Raw genomic sequence first — 21,246 nt, 5'->3', positions numbered from 1 at the left:
AAATGCATCAAAATGGACACTTTAAACAGGTAACTTTTCAGCTCTGTAAATGTTACTATAATAAAGTTGATTCAAAACCTGCACACATCCCTGCCCTCATGGAGCATGTTTACACAGAGTGCCTGGGGCTGGGAGAAACCTTAGGGACAATGCAAGTCCCTCACCTTACAGGAGAGGAGCAGAGAGATTCAGTGCCTTGTTCAGGGTTTCACAGACTCTCACAGCAGGGACCTGGACCCAGCCCCGTCCAGTGTTTTCCTCTTAGCTCACTGCCTGTGATACAGAGTCGGGGCTAAGTTCTGAAATCTCCTGTTCTGGGGTGAGGGTATTCTGCATCACTCAGTGGAACATCCACATCCTAGGTACCTGGGTACCTGTAGCCTGAATCTGCCGCACCTCCCCGGGAGGACCATCAATCCTGTCGTTTCCAACACAAGGGGAGGTGCCCATTGCTTGCAGAGAGAAGGAAGGAGCGGCTGAAGCTCCCAGTCAAGGTCTGGTTTATTTTCTAAGTCATCTCAGCTGACAATCCCCACTCCAGTCTTATCTGCCCATCTCCCCACTTCAGGCAATGATCTTATTTCACTGTCCCCGTCATTCTGGACCCTCCTCCACACCTAGCTGGGCTCACACACCTGAAATACTCCACTGACATCCAAGCTCTGTGCTCAGGAAAACCCCTTTGGGGGTGGAGTAGGTCTCAGAAAGGAGGAGCCCGAATAACATGCAGGCTCGAAAAGATGCAGGCCTGTGAGCCAGGTCTTCTCTCTTTGAAGAGACTGAGGTTGATGAACAACCTTAATGAAGCTTCACAAACCCAATGTGTGTTTGCTAGACCCTGGAACTCTAGAATAACGTTTGAGCATCAAGCTGAGGCCAAATCCAATTCTGTTATCACCCCTTATCCCAGCACAAACAATGGGGAGTAAACAGGGCACTGATCCCCCGAGATGCAAAACTGGGTTTCCAAGAGCTTCTCTCCGCTATGACAGATGCAGCCCTGGAGATTCAAGGTCCTGGACTTGTAGGCTGGTGTGGACGGGGGAACCCTGTCAGCTGGCAAAATGTCCCTTGGTGCCTACACCCTTCAAAGAGCAAATGCTGGCTTGAGGGCTGGAGGACGGAGCCCCTCCATGGGAAAAGCTTGAGATTCTATCTGCTTTTACCTTGACGCACATTATCCAGCCTCTGACCACTATGCCCGCCCCCCCTGGCTGCAAGACCACCCTGTAGCCTTCTCTGCAGAGACAGGCAGGGGGGCACTGCTCATCCAGCTACGCGGCCCTCCTGAACAAGATCTTCTATGAGACCTCGGGTGGGAAGTGGCTCCTGTGACCCACAGAGGCCTGACTGGGGAGGCCATCTTCTTCGTGCCATCTCTCCCGTTCTGTCCTCTAACCTCGACAGGCAAACCTCAAGACTCCCCTCCCAAAGTCAAATCCTGAATTTTATCCCATTGCCTGGTATTCCTCAAGTATTTCGTGTTCAGTATCTCCTCCTGCCATCTAAGCGCCTCACGTCACCATGTTTGTGTTCGTAGGGGATTCTTTTCTTCTATGTTTACCTCCCCCTCCAGGGTTTCCCAGAAGGCACAGAGCACATGCTCACTAAATACCCATTAAAAAGAGCTGATCTGAATCCTGCCTTTCCCTTTTCCCTTTCATGCCTTGTCCCGTGTAGTTCTCTCTTCCTAACCCTTCCTGGCTTTCTCTGCCAAGATCCAGCAACTCTCGAGAACCTTCTCTGATGGCTCCTGCTATCCCCACTTTCAATCAGGCACAGCCTAGTAGGTCCCATGTTCCCAGGTAGGATGTGTGTGTTACCTTAAGTGTTGATGGGGCAGGGAGGAGATTAAATTCAATATACACTAGTTTGTTGAATCCACGAAGGTGAATCCCAACCTCACAGCTAGTAAGTCATAAATAAAAACTTTGGAGCTTATGGAAATGCCCAGCCTAGGGCTCAGATCTCTCCCCTGGGGTGGGTGCTGGGAGGACCAAAGTGAATCACAGGTGGGCCCTCCAGCCCTTGGCCACAGGGACGCTCCTGCAGTCAGAATTCCCTGATGGAGAAATCTCTTGTGTAGAGTCAAAGACGCCCCACTGAGGCTGTTTAGCTTAGAAATACTTGGGAAGCTGTGACTGCTACCATTTCAGGGCTGGGGCACTGAGAGTCACACAGCCGTGCTCAGCAAAAACACTGCCGAGACCAAAGGCAAGAAGAGTAAAGCTGGTGAGCAAGTTCACAGAATAAAAGTTGGGGAACCTTGGGGGTCTTCCAAGGGGCAAAGGACTGGGAATATTGGCATCTGCGGTGAGTAACTGTCTTGCAGCACCTCCTTTCTAGTACTCCCCCAGCTCAGACCAGTGGCTGTGCCAGAATTAAGCCCCACGAGGCTCTCAGGCAGAGTCTGAACTGTGTTCTCTGCCAGTCTCTGCCTTTCTGCCCTGTAATGGATGGCTGCCCCCCTGAGCACAGGGTGTCATCCCTCATCTGAACTTCTGGCCCCTCCACCCCTTTGGGACAGAAATATTGTCCAGACCGGCCTCCCTCAGCTTAGACCCCCACTGTCTCCATCACTATCAGCATCAGCGCCACCCCCAGCACTCACTGTGTATGAAGGGCTCTCCTAATCATCTCACATCATTAGCTTTTCCTCTCCTCACAGCAATCCAGTGTGGTAGATTTTATCATCCCCATTCTATGGATCAGCAGACTGAGGCTCAGAGAGATGAGGTGACTTTCCCAAGATCCTACAGCCCCAGTCGGAACATGGCTGCACCTGATTCCACACCCCAGCCTCCAAATACCACACCACCTCCTGCAATCCTTAACTCTTGATTCTTAGAGTCTTGGGATAAGAGGGAGAGGGGCTTCAACAGGCTGGGTTGGGGGTGATGAATGGAGAGACAGGAACTAAAATTTATTGAGAATCTGTAGTATGCAAAGCATCTGAGGTTTGTAAACTAACCCCGTAGTAATTCTGTGAGCGGGTATTCTCAACCCCATTTTACACATAAGGAGGTCGCGGCTCTAGGAGGCTGGAAGTGAATTCCCAGGTTCACACGACTATCCTGTGACAGCAGTTTTATTCCTACCCAAGTCTCTCCGGGGTGAAAGCGAGTGCCCTGTCCACTTTTCCATGCCATCACCTGGGCCAACTACTAAAAACAGGTTCCTGGACTTTTCCCATGCCCTCCAGCCCCGGGCCAACATCCTGGCTCTTGGCGGGACCCTGCAGCCTCTCGGAGGCTAAGGGCTCTCACTCTGGCATGGACACAGGCCAGCGGGATGTCCTCACATGTCTGCAGGGACCGACTGGGCCCCATTCCTGCTCTGCCAGGTGGAAGATGAGGACAGCCTTTCATGGTCCCCGGGGCTCTGTCTTCATGGTTCACGCTTTCAGGAGACCCCTGGGCCAGTGGGCTGGCTTTAGGGGAAGGGGCTGCCTGTTCAGCAGGGCTCCTCCTCCAGCTGCTGAGTTGGTGAGGGTGTGAGGGTCTCAGGTCCACTTCCCAGTTTTCTCTCAGCACAGCCCAGTCATGCAGGAGCATGCAGGAAAGGCCTCCCTTGGGGGTCCCGCCATGCAGTGTGGATGGCTGGATGGAACAGATCATGAGGTTGAAAGGGGCCTCCATGTCACCCGGTCTGAGGGCTCACCTACCTGGAAAGACTCCCCACTCTGGAGGCCTTACCTTAAAGAGGGACATTCACACTGAAGCAAACTTGAAAAGAGAGAACACGTACACAAAGAGAAGTTTACTTGGCTGGCATTTCCCTCATTATCTTTGGCTTTCACTGAGGACAGCTAGGCTGCTGGGGAGGCAGACCTCTCCCCCCTCTGCTGGCTTCCCCCCCCATTCCAGCGCCGAAGCCCCAGGAGCCATAATCTCAGAGCCTAATGCGTTTTGGGCGGGGGAGGTGTGTGCAGGAGAGAAGCTAGGAGTGAGCAAAATACCTCCAAGATCTACAAGGTTGGATGATGCCCTTCAACCACACCAAACACATCACTTCTCTCCCCTACAGTCCCCAAGGAAGGCAAGCCCAATGGCAACACAAAAGCTAAATGGGCTACTTTTAACGGCAGCAAATGATGCCGCCATTTGGAACCAAATCCCCAGTGGGATAGACCAGTGAATTCTATGTTTGGTGACTTTTTCCAGCATCAAAGGCCATGGATCCAGCCTCGCTGGCTTTCCTATTCCCCCACCTGTCCACTGCTGTATGCCCTTGCTCTGAAGCAAGCCACCCCCAGAAAATTGATTTGAGCGCATGATGGCACCAAGTCTCTGGTTTGGTGTTGATGGCACATTGTTTGTGCAACATCAGTCGAGTATGTGGGTGGATAAAGGGTGGACAGGAGGAGCATAAAAAGGAAAGTGGAGGAGGGAGAATATACAAGATAAGATAGCTGGGAGGAAAGATGAGAAGGAAATCTCCACGCAGAAGCAAAAGCCACTGAAAAATGTCCTGGGGTGGGGTTAGTGCAAAGGGATGAAAAGCTGAAGGCAGGAAACCCAGTGGAATACTGACAGCTGGCGAGTCAGGGCAGTGGTTAGACACGGAGGCTCAGGCGCCAGGGAGCAGAAATCTCAGCTCAGCAAACATCTCAAGAAGGCGAAGGCCTGGAGGGGACAGCAGCCAATTGAAGTATGGGATGGAACCTGCCCAGAGGCCAAATTCCAGCTACGAAATCTGGACAGTCTCCTGGGTGATATCTTTAGAGGGGCGAGGCTTCCTGCAGAGGCGATGGAAACCAGGCCTGGGAGCTGTTCTCCTGCCATATCCTCAGCCCCTGTGGGGGTGATCCAGGGACCCCAGCCTCCAGCTGAGCCAACCTGGGCAGAGTGCAGGCTTGCTGTGCCCACCAGCTGTGGAGGGGCTCCGTCTGTGCAGGGGAGTGGGGACGGTCAGGAGCTGTGGAAAATAGGCCACTACGTCTTGTCTCTTCATAACTCCTAGACTGGATGACATGACCTCACCCAGTCTCCCCCCAGCCAGACAAAACCAACTCCTTCCTGAATCAGACAGGCAGGATGCCCCCCAGGGTGCTCAGATTCAGTAGGGCCAGCTGAGGAGTGGAGAGTAGCTATTCAGCAGGATCCTGGGGACTAGTGGTATCCTGGTGTGACATCAGTGGGGCATGGGTAGGGAGCAAGAGGAGCCCTGGAGTTCCCTCACGAGCCCCAGGACCTTGACCGAACGCCCTGGGGATCTTCAGCCCGATGAGATAGGGGAGTCTGTGCATCACTTTCCTTGCTGCTAAAACTCATGCCCAGTGTCTTCTCCAGGCCACCACCAAGGTGCAGGGCTGGAGATGCTTGCTCATAGACTTGTCCCCTTCCTTCTCAGAGTGGCTTTCCTTTGACTCGGAGTCTGTCCCTAAGATCTAAGAAACTCACACCATCCCTGGCTGCTTGCGACCCACCATCTTGGCCACTTGTTCCGAATGTCAGGCTCCAAACCAGTTTTCTTTCCTTCCTCCGACAAAACCTTTCTTCCGCTGCTCTCCTCGGAAGGCACCTGATGTGTCCTCAAGTTATGTGATACCTGAAGCTCACGGGAAGTCTGTCCTGTGTTGGAACTCCCTGCCCCGTGAACAGAAGATGACTTCTGTGGAGACATACCTCGGCTTCCCAGTGTCTCTCCAATGACCTCTTGTGTGTGGCCATCTATTCTGTCTGGGGGTGAGGCTGACCCTGCTTTTGGAGCACAGAGCCGTGCTCACCACTGGCATCTGAGCCGGGCAGGTCCCACACCCCCGTGGTGAGTCCTGAGGTGGTTAGAGGGGGTGATGGCTTATAAGCACCTGTGTGAGTTTTCACATTGGCCTTACAGGGCTTTTAGAGATGAGAAACACAGTATGTCCGCCACTGCAGTGGGCTTTAATTCAACTTAAAATCTGTTTCTGTTGTACACAAGCCCACAGATGACTCAGGGTGGTGCCATGAACATTTTTCAGAAACGAGTTTTCATTTAAGGGACAGATTTGGGACACCTTTCCAACCTGCTAACTAGATGAAGACTATTCTTTTCTTTTCCGATTTTAGTTATTTCTCTGGAGAGAAATCTCTAGTCCCAAGGATATAATTGTGATCAGAGATCTAAATAACCTGAATTCTTCTTGAATGACCTATAGCCGAGAACTCAGTAAGGATCAACATTACTCAGCTCCAAATGTGACCAGAAACACCTCTTCTACACACACATACACACAAAGTTTCCCTTCTTACCCTTCCTTTGGATGTTCTAATTCTCTCCTCCAAACTGAATTCAAACCAACCAAATAAACGCCCTCTCCCCTGACCCCCAACAGTGTTCAGGATGACTCTGGAGGTCTGTGGGGGGCGAGTAGGAACATGCAGAGGATGATTTCCAAGGCAATGATGAACTCAATCTTTAGGAACGCTAAGACAGTTTTGAACTTGGTGGGAGCTCCTGGACGGCCCCTGGAAGCCTACTTGAGCCCCTCAGCGAAGGAAGCAAGCAGAGTCCTGCCCTCTGGTCCCAGGCTGGGGACCCTCGAGAGGCCCTGGGAAGGGAAGCGCAGGTCCCTTGTGCTCTAGGTAGAGAGGTAGTCCCACCTGACCCACAGGATGGGCTTCTACTGCTGGTTCCTGGGGGGCCATCACCCCCTGACCGCAGGAGCACCTGCACCCCTGGCCAGGGGCAGCTCTATGGTAGCGGACTGGGTCACCTGCTCAGCCTCCTGGCTCACGCGTCATCCCTCCCCTTCCTCTGTCTGGTTCCTTGCCCATCCTGCAGGTCCATAGAAATCTCACACTTGTCCTTCCTGCCCTCCCCTTACTCCAGGGAAGCCAGGGACTGCTCAAAGTGTCACTCCGCTCAGGTCTGCATTTTCACTGGGCTCAGAGTTCAGACTGGAGGGTGGAAGCCCCACTGAGGAGCCCCTGGCATTGCTAGGGCTTTGGGAAGAGCTCCTGGAGACCAGAGCTACTTGGGTCTTTGGCCATCTCAGAGGAATCACCTCCACTGGATCTGAGTGACGATCTGCCACTATTCTACCCCAGTGAGAGACCCTTCTCTGTGAATCCATCCTTTAGAGCTTCCTTGCGCCTTTTATCACAAAGAGCTTCCTGAGTTCCTTGCTTCCCTGTGGCCTCTCGGCAAAGACTCCCTGCCTGCCTCTGCCCCACCCAGGCCCCCTCTTCCCTTCACACACTTTGCTGATGGTCCCCTGGCGCTTGTCCCCTCCAGGCTGCATCCCCGGGAGAAAGCTGCTCCTCCAGTCCTCCCCCTCCCCCCACAAGGCTAGTGTCCAGTCCTTTTGTTGAGCTGGTGTCTAGATTGGAGTTCAAGTCATCTTGCAGACCTGCACTGGCCGATTTGGTCCCTGCTCTCGTCCCAGGTTCCTGTTTGTTGGGCCTGGATTCCTTACTCAGTTCTACTTCTCAATTTTCTTTGGGTTGATTAAGTTAGATTGAACCTAAAATAACATTTCACCCTCAGATCTGAGTCTTCAGTTTCTCCTCCTCTGCCTGGCCTCTGGTCTCCTGCTTCCCCTCACTTTGTCTGGGGGACCCTGTCGGCTCATCTTATCCTTAAAGGCCACCTTCAGAGACCCTCGGGGTGGGGTGGGGCAGCCTTCAGGCAGGCTGGCACACGCGGTGAGCCCTGTCCCGAGCCCACAGCACGGGCTTTTGGCACGACAGGCCTCAGAACTGTGGGTGATGCTAACAAAGAAAGAAGGTAAACTTGAATTTAGCCTGGTCCAGGCTGTGTGCCAGCCAGTGAAAATCATAAAAACCCAAGAAGGAAGCAAACGAGGAATGGAGACAGGACTGAGTGTCCAGGGACCGTCCACTTGCCATGCTCTCATCTGGCTGAGGCCCGGACCACACCCTTCAGCTGAGAGTTACCCCCGGCATGAAACATTTCTGAGAAGCACCGCACTCTCAACCACTGCCCCCCAGAAAATGTCTTGGAATATAGTAGATTTCCTCTCTGATGATTCCCAAAGCACAGGAGGGTCTTTTCTGTACTTGGAAGTGAGGAAGAAGGGGTCCTCTGACGGAATGTGGGGTGACTGAGGGCCGACTGGATAATCTCAGGTCTTCCCTGCCCGAGACCCCAGCCCCACGACTCTGGGGCTCTGCCCTATAACCTCCTATGTTACACACCCTCCCTCGCCCCCAGGACGCTACCCAGCTGGCTACCCAAAGTTTCAGTCTAAATGACTGCCTCCTTGGGCTAGGATCCAACAGAGCTAAGAATTTCCCCCCTCACACACAAACACACATATGCATACGTATGCACACCCACACCCACTCTCTCTCTCTAATTTTAAGGAGAGCACCACCGACCCTCTCCCCTTCCAGCAGAAGGTCACTGCCACGACACAGTCTCTGAGTTAAGCCCGGAATCGACAGGCCTATTCTTTTTTCCAACCTCTGAGCGTCAAACACCCTTTACTGCACCCTCCTCCGACTGGCATGAGCACAACAGGCCCAAGAACCTGGAAGGAGTGTGTGCTGAGGCTGGAGAGAAGGCAGAAGGGAGAGCGGATCAGAGAGGGCAGAGATGTGGCCTAAAGAAACAGCATCTTATAGAGCCAGCACCCATGGGCAGCCCTGGGGGCAGTCTTCCCCAAATGGCCATCTCTGAGTCTCAGCTTCACACTCTGTGCTCGCTCCACAGAATGACTGCGACAATTAGTTACTTAATATTTTTCTTTAAATTGACTCATAAAAAAAAAGCTTATCTATAAGGAAACCTTATATTGCTACCACACATGGAAAACCAGTATCATGTATAATTTTCGATCAAGATAAATAAAATTTGATTGAAGTACAAAAGGTTCTTCTGTGTCCCATATAAATCATCACCTTGGTTACCGCTATCGGTTATGTGTTTTCGACAGTAAACTCCCAGGGCCAAGGAGACTCTCTTTTAGGGGGCCTCTTGGCGACCTCCTGCCCTTCTCATCTTGGCTGTAAAATGTGCCCAGACCCCCATCTCTGCGCATGGGAAGCAGGCCCGCCCGCGCCATGGAACGAGCTCAGGGCCTACTTACAATTCGAGGTTTGAAGGGCGGCTTGATCTTCTTCTGCTCCAGGAGCAGCCAGTCGATCTCCTTGAAGAACGGGTGCTGCTTGATGGCATCCTCGCCGTTCTGTGCCGCCACACAGCCCAGGCGCTTGTGAGGGTTCTTGGTCATGAACTGCGGGGATGAGGAGAGAGATGGAATCAGTGACAAAGGCCCGGCAGGCACAGGCTGTGAGGGGAAGACGGAACTCAGCCAAGGCAGCATCTTTAGCATCACCTCCCAAGCCCATTTTCTACATTTTCGGGGGCTCTGCCCCTCAGGGTGCTCTTTAATTCTTACACAGAACTTACTGCGCGCCAGCCACTGTTCTACACATAGTATTACATATACACGCATTGATTCATTTCATCCAGCGTGACCCTCTGAGGTACTATCATGATCCCTACTTTATAAGTGCAGTAGTTGAGGCACAGAGAAGTTAATTAACTTGGCCAAGGTCAAACAGCCAGCAAGGTATCAAGTCAGGATTAGGAACTCAGACTCTTTCTAACCCTCTGATTCCCCCTCAGATTCTCAAGTCTTCTCATCAGGGAGACTGAGGTCTGATAAACTCATACTGAGAGGTCAGCAATCCTTTTTGAGGGAAGGAAAGAAGACCAGATATTCATGCTAAGGTCAATTATCAAAGGCACCTCCTCCTCTTTCCTTTTCCTGGACCTAGGCCCTCCTACTTTTTAAAAAAATTTGACTTTGTAATCTCTAGCACAAAACCCCACATAGATTAACAGATAAAAAACAAGAAAAAGAAAGGCTTACTGCTTCTCAATGCTTGTCTGTAAAAAACACATTGATGTGTTTTGTACTTTTTGGCTGGTGTCTTGTGATTCACAAACCCAGGTGAAATGATTATTCCTGTTAAATGAGTCAGTCCTGATGGCAAATGTTAATTTCATTGAGCAGATGTATACTAACATAACCTTGAAACAAATCAGTGCTGGCAGGTGGAAATATTTCTGATAGCCACCCAGAATAAAGGTAGGGGTGTGTGTGTACATGTGTGTCAGAGACTGAGTATTATATTTCATGGGGTGAAGGCTGAGAGTTTAGATTTAAACAAAGGAACCTGAGAGGACAAATTATAATCCAAAGGGATAAATCTATAATGATAGCATTTTAGGCTTCATCAACAAGGGAGGTTCTCCTGGGCAGTAGGAGCCTCCTCTTGCCTCCTGCCTGGCACCCCTGAAAGGCAGGGGAGCCATGGACGAGAGAGTGAGGGGTTAGGAATGGTGCCAACACACTTCATCCTTCTAATCGAACAGCTGGCAGAGGTCACTCCTGCTTACACACCCCTGATTCCTATCGCCCACAGGATAAAGTCCATACCCCTTAGTTTGGCACACACAAACTACTCAGTCTGTAGCCAGTCTCTCTCGCTCGCCTTCTGCATCTTTTACTTGCCTGGTCTAAGGCCCCTCTCTAGCCCCTAACTATTCTCTAAGAACCAGTCAAAATGCTGCCTCCTCTGTGAAGCCTCCCCAGATTCACTCTGTGGACATCTAAGACCCCATGCTTCTCATTTATTTAAATTATAATTTGTCTAAACATCTCTTCTCCTTGGTGAGCTCTATGATATAGGAATCAGTTCTTTCTTCCCAGCATCTGGCTCAGTGCCTGGCTCCCACTGTGCACTCAGTACACTGAGATGAGTGAACAGCGGGTTGAAGGTTGGGCCTCAGGGCACAGTGCTGAGGAAGGGAGGCAGCAGGACTGCCACTTACTGTTGCACAGGTTGTACACTGCCTAACTCTCTGGTGCAAATGGCCTTCTGGAGAGTTCTGCATGTAGGCAGCAGCCCTCAGAGACACAGATCAGTGGCCAGAGTCATGGAAAACCTAGCCTGGCCCTAGAATCAGGTGACAATGTGAGGAAGTGAAGTGTTCCAAGGCCAAGGGAGTAGAAGACTTCTCCTTGCTTCCTCAGCTCTTCCTGTCCTCCCACTTCTGGGAGGGGAAGTATCAGGGCTACGGATAAACATACAGGTTTTAGCGTCTCAGGAAGCTGACCCCGAGCCAGAGACTCTTCTCTTTTCCCAGAGACTTCACCCTCACCAACCAGCTGACACAGGCATGACCTCTTCTGAATCTCTGTAGGTCAAAGTTTCTCAACCTCTGTGCTAATGACATTTTGGACTGGATACTTCTTTGTTTGGGGGTTGTCCTGTGCAGTGCAGGATGTTTAGCAGCATCCCTGGGCTTTACTTGCTAGATGCCAATAGCACCCCTCCCCTCCAAGTTGTGACAACTAAAAACATCTCCAGATGTTGCCAAATGTCTCTGGGGGATGATGGGGGACAAAATCACCCCTAGTTGAAGACCACTGCTCTAGGTCATCCATAATGAAAGGGCCCACCTGGGGTGCCGGCAGGGGGCTCACAGGAAAGTGTGTCAGGCTGGGGTTCAGGGCCCAGGGTGAGTGACCAGCTCTGCTGGGGGTGTTCTGGCTGCCTCGGGTGCTACAGGTTTTTCCTTAGCCAGCACCTGGTATAGTGTCTGGCACATCCTAGATGCCCAATATGGCCTTCACTGCTCTTATCCCAATTGTGACCACATATGGATGTGTTTTTTATTTATTGCCCACCTTCTCCCGCTGGATCACAAGCTCCACGAGGCAGGGATGACAGCTGTTACACTCACCAGTGCTTACTCAGCATCTAGCACAATGCCCCGCACACTGGAAACACTCAACAAATGGTCGTTCATTGAAACAGTGAATGGGAGGGAGGGAGGGAGGAAAAGAGAAATAGATGCAGAAGGGAGGAAAGAAATGAGGTGAGGGAAAGAAGGGAAGAGTAAGGAAAAAATGAACTGCAGAAAGAAGCAACATGTTCTGCTGTGGCATTTTCCAAAATATGATACACGTCCCCTGCCAGATACCTGCGAAATGATTTTAGGTCATTTTTACCATTTTCATGGGATAATTTATGTTAATTAATTATGACAAGTGATACTCTTTCCATTTATGATACTTACATAACGTTTCTTTATAAAATACATATAATTAGGTAGATTTGGGGACTTGATTGAAAAAACAAGAAAACTAAATCACGGTACAGCAGGTATTTGGATATGGCAAATTCTGTGACTGAGGCATGCCGACTCTGAACTTTGGGGCATTCTGATGGGCGAAAGGAGCCAGGACCGGAAGTCAAGGTTCCTGGGTTGTCATGGCCTCAGCCCAGCGGGGTGACCCTTCCCAGGTAAGCTGGTCTGCTTACCTTCCGTGCACCTCAGCTCCCCCAGGATTCCAAGGGGGACAGGTAACTTCACTTACTTGCCACAGTACAAGTGTCTTACGATGCAGCAATGGGTGTACTGAGCAAGTACTAAGCATTGTCACCGGTGAGGGACTATTCGTTGGCAGGGGGGCAGTCTCTCTATTACATCTGAATCCAGCGTGGCCACAGGGATCTTGAGTGGACGTGTCTTTTTTGATCAGCGATGCTGTCGTGGACACAGGTGCACAATGCCTCCCTTCCCTCCCCCACTGCAGGCCCCAGAGGAAGACAGGCCATGGGTGGCAGGTAAGGAAGGAGGGTCCAGCCCCCAGAGTGCAAGCAGCAGGGGTGACCCCAGTGCAGCAGGGGTTGGCTCTGCCCCCTCTACAGCACTGGAGGACCCAGGTGCATGGAGCCTTCCTCGGGAAACACAGACATGGTGTCCCTTTCCCACAAGAACAGTAATTTGTCCCAGACCCCATTCCTGGCAGAAGCGAGTGCAGTGGGCCTGAGCTCCCAGCGGTGACTGCCCTCCGCCCCTCCTGTTCAGCAGTGAGCAGAGGTGGGACAGAGAGAGAGAGAGAGAGAGAGAGAGAAAGGAGGAGTGGGTGGGCGGGGAGAGAGAGAGGTGGGAAAGCCAGGGGACCAGAAAGTGGGTGAGGGCCAGTGACTCACAGCTTTCAGGATGCTGACGGCCTCCTTGCTGAGCCAGACCGGGTAGAGCACGTCGTCATGGAGGATGGACTCAAACAGATCGTCCTCGTTGTCGGCCTCGAAGGGGGGCTGACCAGCCATCATCTCGTACATCAGCACCCCCAGGGCCCACCAGTCCACCGAGGGGCCGTACTCCAACTCCTGCAGGATCTGTTTGGGAGACGGGCAACGTCAGGGTCCACCGAAGGCTGCCCTCTGTGGCTACACCTGCGCCACAAGCGCCCGTGGGAAGACGCGCGTCTCTATTTCCAGCTTGCTCCTCTGTAGGGCGGAGCTGCCTTACATAAAATTAGGTTCTAAATCAGCCAGTTGAGTGACAATTGAGTTTGGGAGGCACCATGTTGGGGGCCAGCTTTCAAAAACCAATACCCACAGTCTGTCTTCCAGGGGGAACAAATTGCTGCTTCTTTGCCTGAGCACCAGATGAAGTTCCTGACTTGAATTGAGGGCCATGTAAAAAGCTGTGCACATTTTTGACACTAAAATCGGGGTGAGTGAGTGCGTGCAGCAAATTTGGGTCTCCCATTGCACGCTCAGCCCAGGGCACGGCTCACTGAGTGGAAGGGTGAGCAGAATCTTAGTCCTCTTTAAATGGTGACAATGCTGAATTTACGGAGGCCTGTGCTCTTGGGAAAGAAACTAGAGTTAATAAATCTCCCCACCCATTTGTGTTCTAATCATAAAGGACCACTATGCTCTTGCATATTCTGAGAAAAGACCCATGACTTTCCTACGGCTCGCTGATGAATCCTTGTTTTCTTGCCTCTATAAAGTCCCAGACCCCCTTCTTTTTATTTGAGGTGTTCCATAAACATTCTCCCTATTCCAAGAGCTCGAATCAAATCCTCTCCTTGGTTGTCTGGTGCATTTTATCTTCGACGGTGGCCATTTTTCTTATCTATGTTCTCTGCCTCTCTCTCTTTTCTCCCTCTGACCAAGTGTGTGGAGTCAAAGTCACTTAGGTTACATGCACGTATGACATGATGCTGAATACTCAACACCATCGGCTTCCTGCAGAATGGTGTGTAAGGACTGCAGTTTTACAAACAGAATCAGAATGTCAGTGCACAAGAGGAATCCTACTCTGAGTCAAGAAGCTGCAGAACTTTTTGAAAAGCAAGTAACTGTCCCATCCCAATTTTTCTTCAGCACTGGCCATGTGCTGGAAGGACATGGAAGATCAACCAGGTTGTATCCAGTTTCACTCCAAGTTTGGCATTAGATTTCTGGGTGATCTCAAGCCAGTCACTTGACTTCCTCATTTATCAGATGAGGCTCAGATTCTCAGCTTAACCTCACAAGATTAATTAAGGTGGAAGATTTTGAAAACCTACGGCAAAATACAAAGCTCTATATAATTAGAAGGTGGTACTACATCCAGTTTTTCTTCTATAAGGTTTGGTCTCCACGTTTATATAGAATGTAGCAGGTCACTGATGTGTGTTTGGCTCAGAGCAGAAATAACGCTCAGTCAGAGCAGGACTAGGCATGGTACTGCCCAGAGACAGGCGGGTGGGTGGGAGGACATCTCTGGCTGCTCTCAGCGCTGTCATTCTATAAAGAACTCCAAAAGGTGAAGGCTGTGGAGGAGAAGCACGGCTGGAGTGCATGTACCCAAGGGGGGTGTATTTTGAGGACTCCCCCCCCATAATGGCAAAGGCCACTCCAGCTTGCAGGACACCCCAGGCAGGTAACTTCTCAGTTAACTTGTTACAGAACAAGGCTCCAGCTCAGTTCTCAGATTCCAAGATGGAAGAGGAGGCTGAACCCAAGTATCTAGACTGTCTCGGGTCTACTCAAAATGCCCTTCTAGAGGTTGTAGATTGCTTGGGATTAAATCAAAAGATGGGTAGAAGCATTTTGAAAACAGTAAAAACATGCACGTTTTAGGACTCTTCAGAATTTAGAATGAAAAGGAATGTGAGCCAACTTTAAATTATTTGGGGCTGGTAAAGCTGCTTGGTTAGGACCTTTGGTCTCAGCCCAGTGGTCAGCACAGGGTATCTGTAAGGTCAGAGCTATAGGCTCCACTGAGGAGCCAGTAACTCTGCTCTGTTCCAAAGGCAACGGGAAGGCCAAAGCCCAAGACTCCCTCAACCTTGAAAGACCCAGCGGCCCAGCCTGGCTCACCGTGGTACCACCTTCAAGGTCATGGTTATCACCCATCTCCTCCAGAAAGCTTTCCTGGATTTCTCCAGCTTTTCTCCTCTCCTCTGATACCCTAAGACCCTTGCCCTAAGATCTGGCAGGCACTTTCCACATACTACCAGCAGTTGAGCTACTTTTTTCATGGTCAGCTGTCTCCCCAGGGCATCCATAAGCCACCAGAGGGTAGGGACTCCACATTTTTCTGAATCTACCCCTGTGACCAGCCCAGTTCCAACACTCAGGGAGACTGGCTGCCAGGTGTGCCCATCGTGTGTATCTTCCTGGGCATGCCCCCTTCTCTCCTGGGCTCTGAGGGCCTTGGTGCTAAGGAAGCCACCCTCCAGCCTTGGGGAGTGGCACAGCTGGGTTCTGTGCCTCCTCGGTGTGGTGGGGAGGTGGCCTCCAGGTGGCCCTGTGTGTGCTCAGACAGGATGGCGCAGGGTAAACCACAGAGTAGCCCTGCCCACCCTTCCCCAGGCCCCTCCAGAGCCTTCCTATTTTGGGTGGCATCTTTTCTAAAATTCCCCTTAGGCTTGGCCCTAATTATCTGTTTCCTAATCACCTTGTCATGGATGGAGCTGGTGAGAAGGGCAAGGCTTCACATGCCATGGGAGGGCACCTGGTGCAGCAGCCAACCCCTTGATGGGTCAGAGCTGGGGTAGAAGAGCAGGCATTGGGCCTGATGACGCCAGGCACTACCCAGGGCTGGCCGCCATTTGATGGGGAGCGGGGGCTGGGCATGGAGAAGGAGAGGGGGTGCCATGGAGGTCAGCCAAGGGCACACCGTGGGAAGAGAAGCCCCAGGGCAGAGCTAATGCCTCAGAACGTGTCTCTGGTTTCGGGGTTAGCCAGGTGTCTCACAACCCGTCCTATCTGAATACAGGCTTATGCTTTCTGAAGCATTTCCATGCTCTAATCTCATTAGATTCTCAAAATAGCTTGATGAGGTGGGTAGGGCAGGAATTATTTTTCCATTTGAAAGATGAGGAACTGAGGGTCAAAAACATTTTGCCACTTGGTCAAGATCACATGCGGGCATTAGTGGTTAAGTCTGGCCTAGAATCTCAACTCTCAGGACTGTGCTTTTCCCACCCCACTGCACAACCCAATGACCATGATGACTGTGATGGAGCCACCACTGACCCAGCACTTACTGTGCGCCAGGCACTGTGCTAAATGCTTTACCGGCATAATTTCATTTAATCTTCCCAATGACCCTTTGATAAAGGTAGCGATACCCTTATCAGCTGTAATTTGCCTACAGTAAGACCAGGGATTTCATTTCGCGTGGAGTGGTGATGCTGCAGAGTTGGCACAAGTGTAGAATGGGAAGGAAGAGTGTCTAGGGCCCACTCTAAACAGAGACCAGAGTTATTCATTGTGAGTTTCACCAATGGATTGCCTTTTGTGAAAGTTGTGTGGGTGTTTTGTTCATCATAAAGTGAATGTTTATCTTGGGCTGGGTCCTCGACTAGTACACTGGGCTGTCAACCCTTTGACTCTGGCGTCAATTCCCAGAGGGCCTAGAACCAAGCATTCTGATGATAAAGAGTGAATGAGGAAGGTGGTGGAAAAAGCAAGTCTCCATCGAGAGCTCTTACTTTCAATGATTTCTCCTTGGAGGTTAAATTCCTAGTGTCCCTGCTAAGAGAACATACTAGTAGAGACAGACTGAAATCTCTATTCTTCAGATCTTCTAGAAGATGGAGGTTCCAGTGAGAATTTACCTATTACCATCCTTACTCTATGACCCTCTTCAGGCTTCCCTGTGTCTTGTCTGGGCTGCGGAAAGACTCTCAACCATCCTTCCCTGACCCTCTGGCTTCTGATCTACACTGCTGTTGCCTGTCTTCTTTCTGGGACAGGTCTGATGATGACCCTCCTTCTACTGGGAAACCCTCAGTGGGTCCACAGATCCTACAAAATAAAGGCCACTTTCCTTGGTCCTTTTTCTTAATCTTGTTCATTACTAAGAGCACTAAGAAATCCTCTGTTCTAGCCACACTATCTTCTTTTCTAAAAAAGGCCAAGAATGTTCTCATCCCCTGGTCTTTGCTCATGTTGGAGTATCACAAGTTCTCATTCATTTATTCATTCAACAAACCATTACTAAGAGACTGACTAGTGTGCCGGAGCTTGGGAGTACCCAGATTAGCAACATAGCCCTGCCTTAAAGGATTCAGAGCCCAGGGATACTGAGCCTCCTTGCCTGCCCCACGCCCACTCCAGTCCTTCCTGCTGTTTTCAGGAATGCTCCCTACTCCATACCACCAAAGGAAATCCTGCTGATTCTCTACAACTCAATTCATCCACCAGGTGCTCTAAGAAACCCTCCCTGATCCCTGAGGTTACTGTCTTGTGTTGTGTACCTATTTATTCTGCTTAATTCATTGTTTACTTATCTGTCACTCTCTTTAGACACAAAGTCATTTTAGGAGAGCCACCAGGGTCTTAGTCAATTCTTCATCCCCACATCGCTTTGTGTCTAGCAGGTGCTCAAACAATGCCCACTGGAAGGAAATGAAAACTGGCTGTGCTAACCCCTACCCACCATGGACAATGCTTAAAGGGGATTGGTACTTCCTTCTCATCTCACATGTGTCAGAACACTCAGGACCATTTTTATTAAGTATCTATGACAGACTGTGCTTAAACCTGAATCATACCACACTAGATATCTCTCAGTCTAGGCAAGACTGACCTGCAGAAACTGAAGGCAAACAAACACTTTATAATGAACAAAACACCCAAGCAACTCCCATGAAAGACAACCTACTGGCGAGGCTTACCATGAACATCTCTGATCTCTATTAAAATGAGGCCCAGGCACTCTCCTCTTCCTGTTCAATCTGTGTGCCTGCTATGCGGAATCACTGCTGCACTAGAAATGGCAACTACTTCTTGGTTCCACTGTAGGCAAATTATAGCTGATAAAGCTAATCACTGCCTTTATCAATGGCTCTCCTTTATTCTGGTTATTAAAAAATAAAAGCAATCATACAAGTCAACAAACGTCTCTTGATCCTAGTTTCGCTGGTAGTTCTGGACTGGGATGAGAGGATGCTCAGTGAGGGCCTGGCCAGCTTTGGGGAATGGCCTGTTACTCTCAGTTCACCATTATCTCCCCATCACCACCACTTCCTTATGGAGAAATCGGCAAGCCTTTTACCTTTCCTTTTCTCCCTCCTCCCCGGAATCCATTCTGGTTTTCCAGAGCCTTCCCCAGCACCGCTAGATGACCCTGGCATATGGGGATGGACTCAGGCCTCAGCCCTGGCAACAGGAGGAGGTGGTCCTTTGTCCATGATCTTACCTCGGGAGCAATGTAGTCAGGAGTTCCGCAGAATGTGGTGGTCGTCACACCGTTCAGAATCCCTTCCTTGCACATTCCGAAGTCGGCCAGCTTGCAATGACCTTCTGCATCCAGAAGGATGTTGTCCAGTTTCAAATCCCTATAAGATGGGCCAGAACCACACGGTTAATGCTTCACTCATCCCAATATGACCTTTTTGAGGTGGAGAGGTATGCACATCTCAGGGAAATCTGCTACAGAAAGGAAGGTCTTCAAGGAGGCTTGATCTGCCAACAACCAACCCAAGGCCAGGGCTCTTGCCCACAGTGGCCAACCCCCAAAGGTGCCCCCCATTCATTCCAGCCTGAGGGAGGAGCTTCTGTAACCTCAGGAATGTCTCAACACTGCTTTGGTTTAAAGAAGTCGGCAGCTATTTATTGAAGCCCTACTATATGCTGAAATCCGTATTATTCAGATCTTGATAAGAGAGAAAGAAGGAACTTATGCCCCTCCCTTTATGAGTTAATCATGGGGATCAGGTGGTGGGACAAGACTGACACATATTGGCACCAATGAAGCAGATAAACCACATAAGAACCAGGTGCTACTTTATAGGGCACTGACTATGTGAGCTGTTGTGTTTTGGGGGGAGCAGGGGAGGGAGACCACTGATGGCTGGTGCAGGCAGGGAGGGCTCCCAGGAAACTGACTCTCAAGAGAAGCTTGGCTAGGTGGTAAGGTTTGGACAGAGCATGAAGAGAAAAGGTGGGAGGGAGGGGAAGGCCAACACAGTACATGCAAAAGGCAGTGAAGAGACCAGAGAACTGAGTCCCAGTAAATGGTGAGGCAAGACAGACATGTTGAAACCAAACACGAAGAGCCCAGAACGCCAGGAAGAGGGGTCTGAAATTCATGCTGAGGGGCTGAGGGTAACTGAAGCCCCAGCCTGCACGAGCATGCACGACGCATTTGCAAGATCAGTCTCTTAGGGGCAAGCAGGCCAAGCAGGGGAAGGGCCTGGGTGCAGGAAGGAAGGCCCATTGGTTGCAATAACCAGGCCCCACAGAGCTGGGTGGTTCTCAGGCTTCAGCCAGTGCAGCTTCCATATGGCCTATTTTACACTTTGGGTTTCCCCTAAGATCTCGTATAGAATCTAAGGTTCTGGATAAGAATTCCCCTACCAAGTCTGCAAATTCCAGACCTGTCCCATATAAAGATCTAGATGGAGGTCCTCACCCTGGGTCTCTCTCAGCAGTCACTCTGGGGTGGGGGGGTCTGGCAAAGAAGGCCGACTCCCCGGCACACAGAGCAAGAGGGGCCTTTCTCACAAGCCTGCTGGCGTCTGGACTTGAACTCCGGCCACCGTCAGGAATCCAGGCCTGAGTGCAAAGGTGGGGCAGGAAGCACTCTAAGGCCAGGCTGTCTTGCACCCGTGGCCCCATTTCCTCATACAGCTGGGACTTCTTGAGAAAAGAGAAAGCACATAAAATGTGCTGCTCTAAGCAAATGCTTGGGAGCTACAGAAAGAAGAGTGCGCCCGAGCCCTTGGGACCAGGGCTCCCCGAGTCCCCACCCTGGCCACCGTGTGTGGTCAAGGCTCCGCTCTGGCTGGGGCAGGGGAGCAGTGAGGGGAACATGACTCGGGTGCAGGCGGCCTGGGTTGCAATCACTACTGGGGTGTGGTCCTGGTGCAGTCATCTTGCTGGTCTGTAACCCCATGTGCTGGCGTGAAGGGTTACTGTGATGAGGTGTGTGAAAGTAGCCGGTCTTTAATACCCTAACACACGCTTCCTTCACGAGGAAACTGAGAGGGAGCAGGGTGTCCTGCAAACGTTTGAGTGGTTGAGAGGCTGACCCACGGCCCTGCTGAGTTAGGGCCCCTTACACGCTCTCCAGTCTATAGAGTTGCCTTTCCAAGACCTACCCTTGCCCACCATCATCACCATGGCAACACCCACGCTAATAGTAACCACAACCTGCGGAAAGCACCTGGTAGTCTACAAACCACATTCGTATTCTGAACGACGCTGAGAGTGAGGAAGAGCACACTCTGCACGACGGTGGCAGAAGCAAGCACAGGGAGACTGGAAGAGGGCAAGTGACTTCTGTAAGGTGACAGGGTGCTGGTGCGACTGTGACCTGAACTCAGGTCCCCGGCTCTGAAGGCTGGCACCGCTGCCTCTGTGTACTACACTCCCCTACCTTCCTGCCTTCTCAGTGGTGGATGACTTTCAGTGCCAGCCACCAACCCCGAATATATAAAGGACCCCGTATGCCATCGCTCAAGCACTCTCTTTTAAAGCCTTTGTTATGTTATAGGAAGGACTCGTTCTCATTTGTATGAATGGAATAGGTTCAGAAGATTCTGACCCAACCCGAACCTTGCCCTTGTGCTGAAAATTGCGACTCAGTGTTTCCGGCCCATCAGGCTCAGCCTTTCCTTCTGCTTGGGGGGCTCCTACTCAGAGCAAGAGAAGGTGGACCACCTAGTTTCTCCCCACCTCCCGCTCTTCTCTGCCTGCCCTGGCCCAGGTGCACACCGTCCCTGGGCTCCCTGCCCCTCTGCTCCCTGGAGAGAGAAGTCACTCCTGCTGAAGGCCCAGGGCGGCCACCAGGGCTGAGCATGTTTTGCAGCAGCTGCCCCTCTGCTGTGGCGAAGGGAGGCCCCAGGCCAAAGCATTTCTTCCCACTGTCCTGTCTACGATGCCTGACGTCTTCCTTGGAGTCCCCCTCCACTGCCTGTATTTATCTAAACTCCAACTCCCCATGGGAAACCAAGTCCCAAGGAAGAGTTAGTGATTTATGTTC

General features: G+C 51.1%; 1 protein-coding gene across 6 annotated transcripts in view; it reads right to left on the bottom strand.

The window, feature by feature from the left end:
* The window catches only part of PRKCE (protein kinase C epsilon), a 508,978-nt gene that overhangs the window by 16,504 nt on the left and 471,228 nt on the right, over positions 1–21,246 (bottom strand). For all 6 annotated transcript variants that reach the window (XM_061168696.1, XM_061168694.1, XM_061168695.1 and 3 more), the window contains 3 exons: positions 18,460–18,598; positions 12,960–13,148; positions 9,035–9,181 (listed from right to left, as the gene is read on the bottom strand). In XM_061168696.1, the coding sequence (XP_061024679.1) occupies positions 9,035–9,181; positions 12,960–13,148; positions 18,460–18,598 (475 nt within the window). The remainder of the gene's footprint in view (positions 1–9,034; positions 9,182–12,959; positions 13,149–18,459; positions 18,599–21,246) is intronic.

Source organism: Eubalaena glacialis, chromosome 14 (genome assembly GCF_028564815.1).
Source record: "Eubalaena glacialis isolate mEubGla1 chromosome 14, mEubGla1.1.hap2.+ XY, whole genome shotgun sequence".
Taxonomy (NCBI): Eukaryota; Metazoa; Chordata; class Mammalia; order Artiodactyla; family Balaenidae; genus Eubalaena; species Eubalaena glacialis.
Note: the sequence above shows the minus strand (reverse complement) of the source record. Positions and strands in the feature narration are given on the sequence as shown.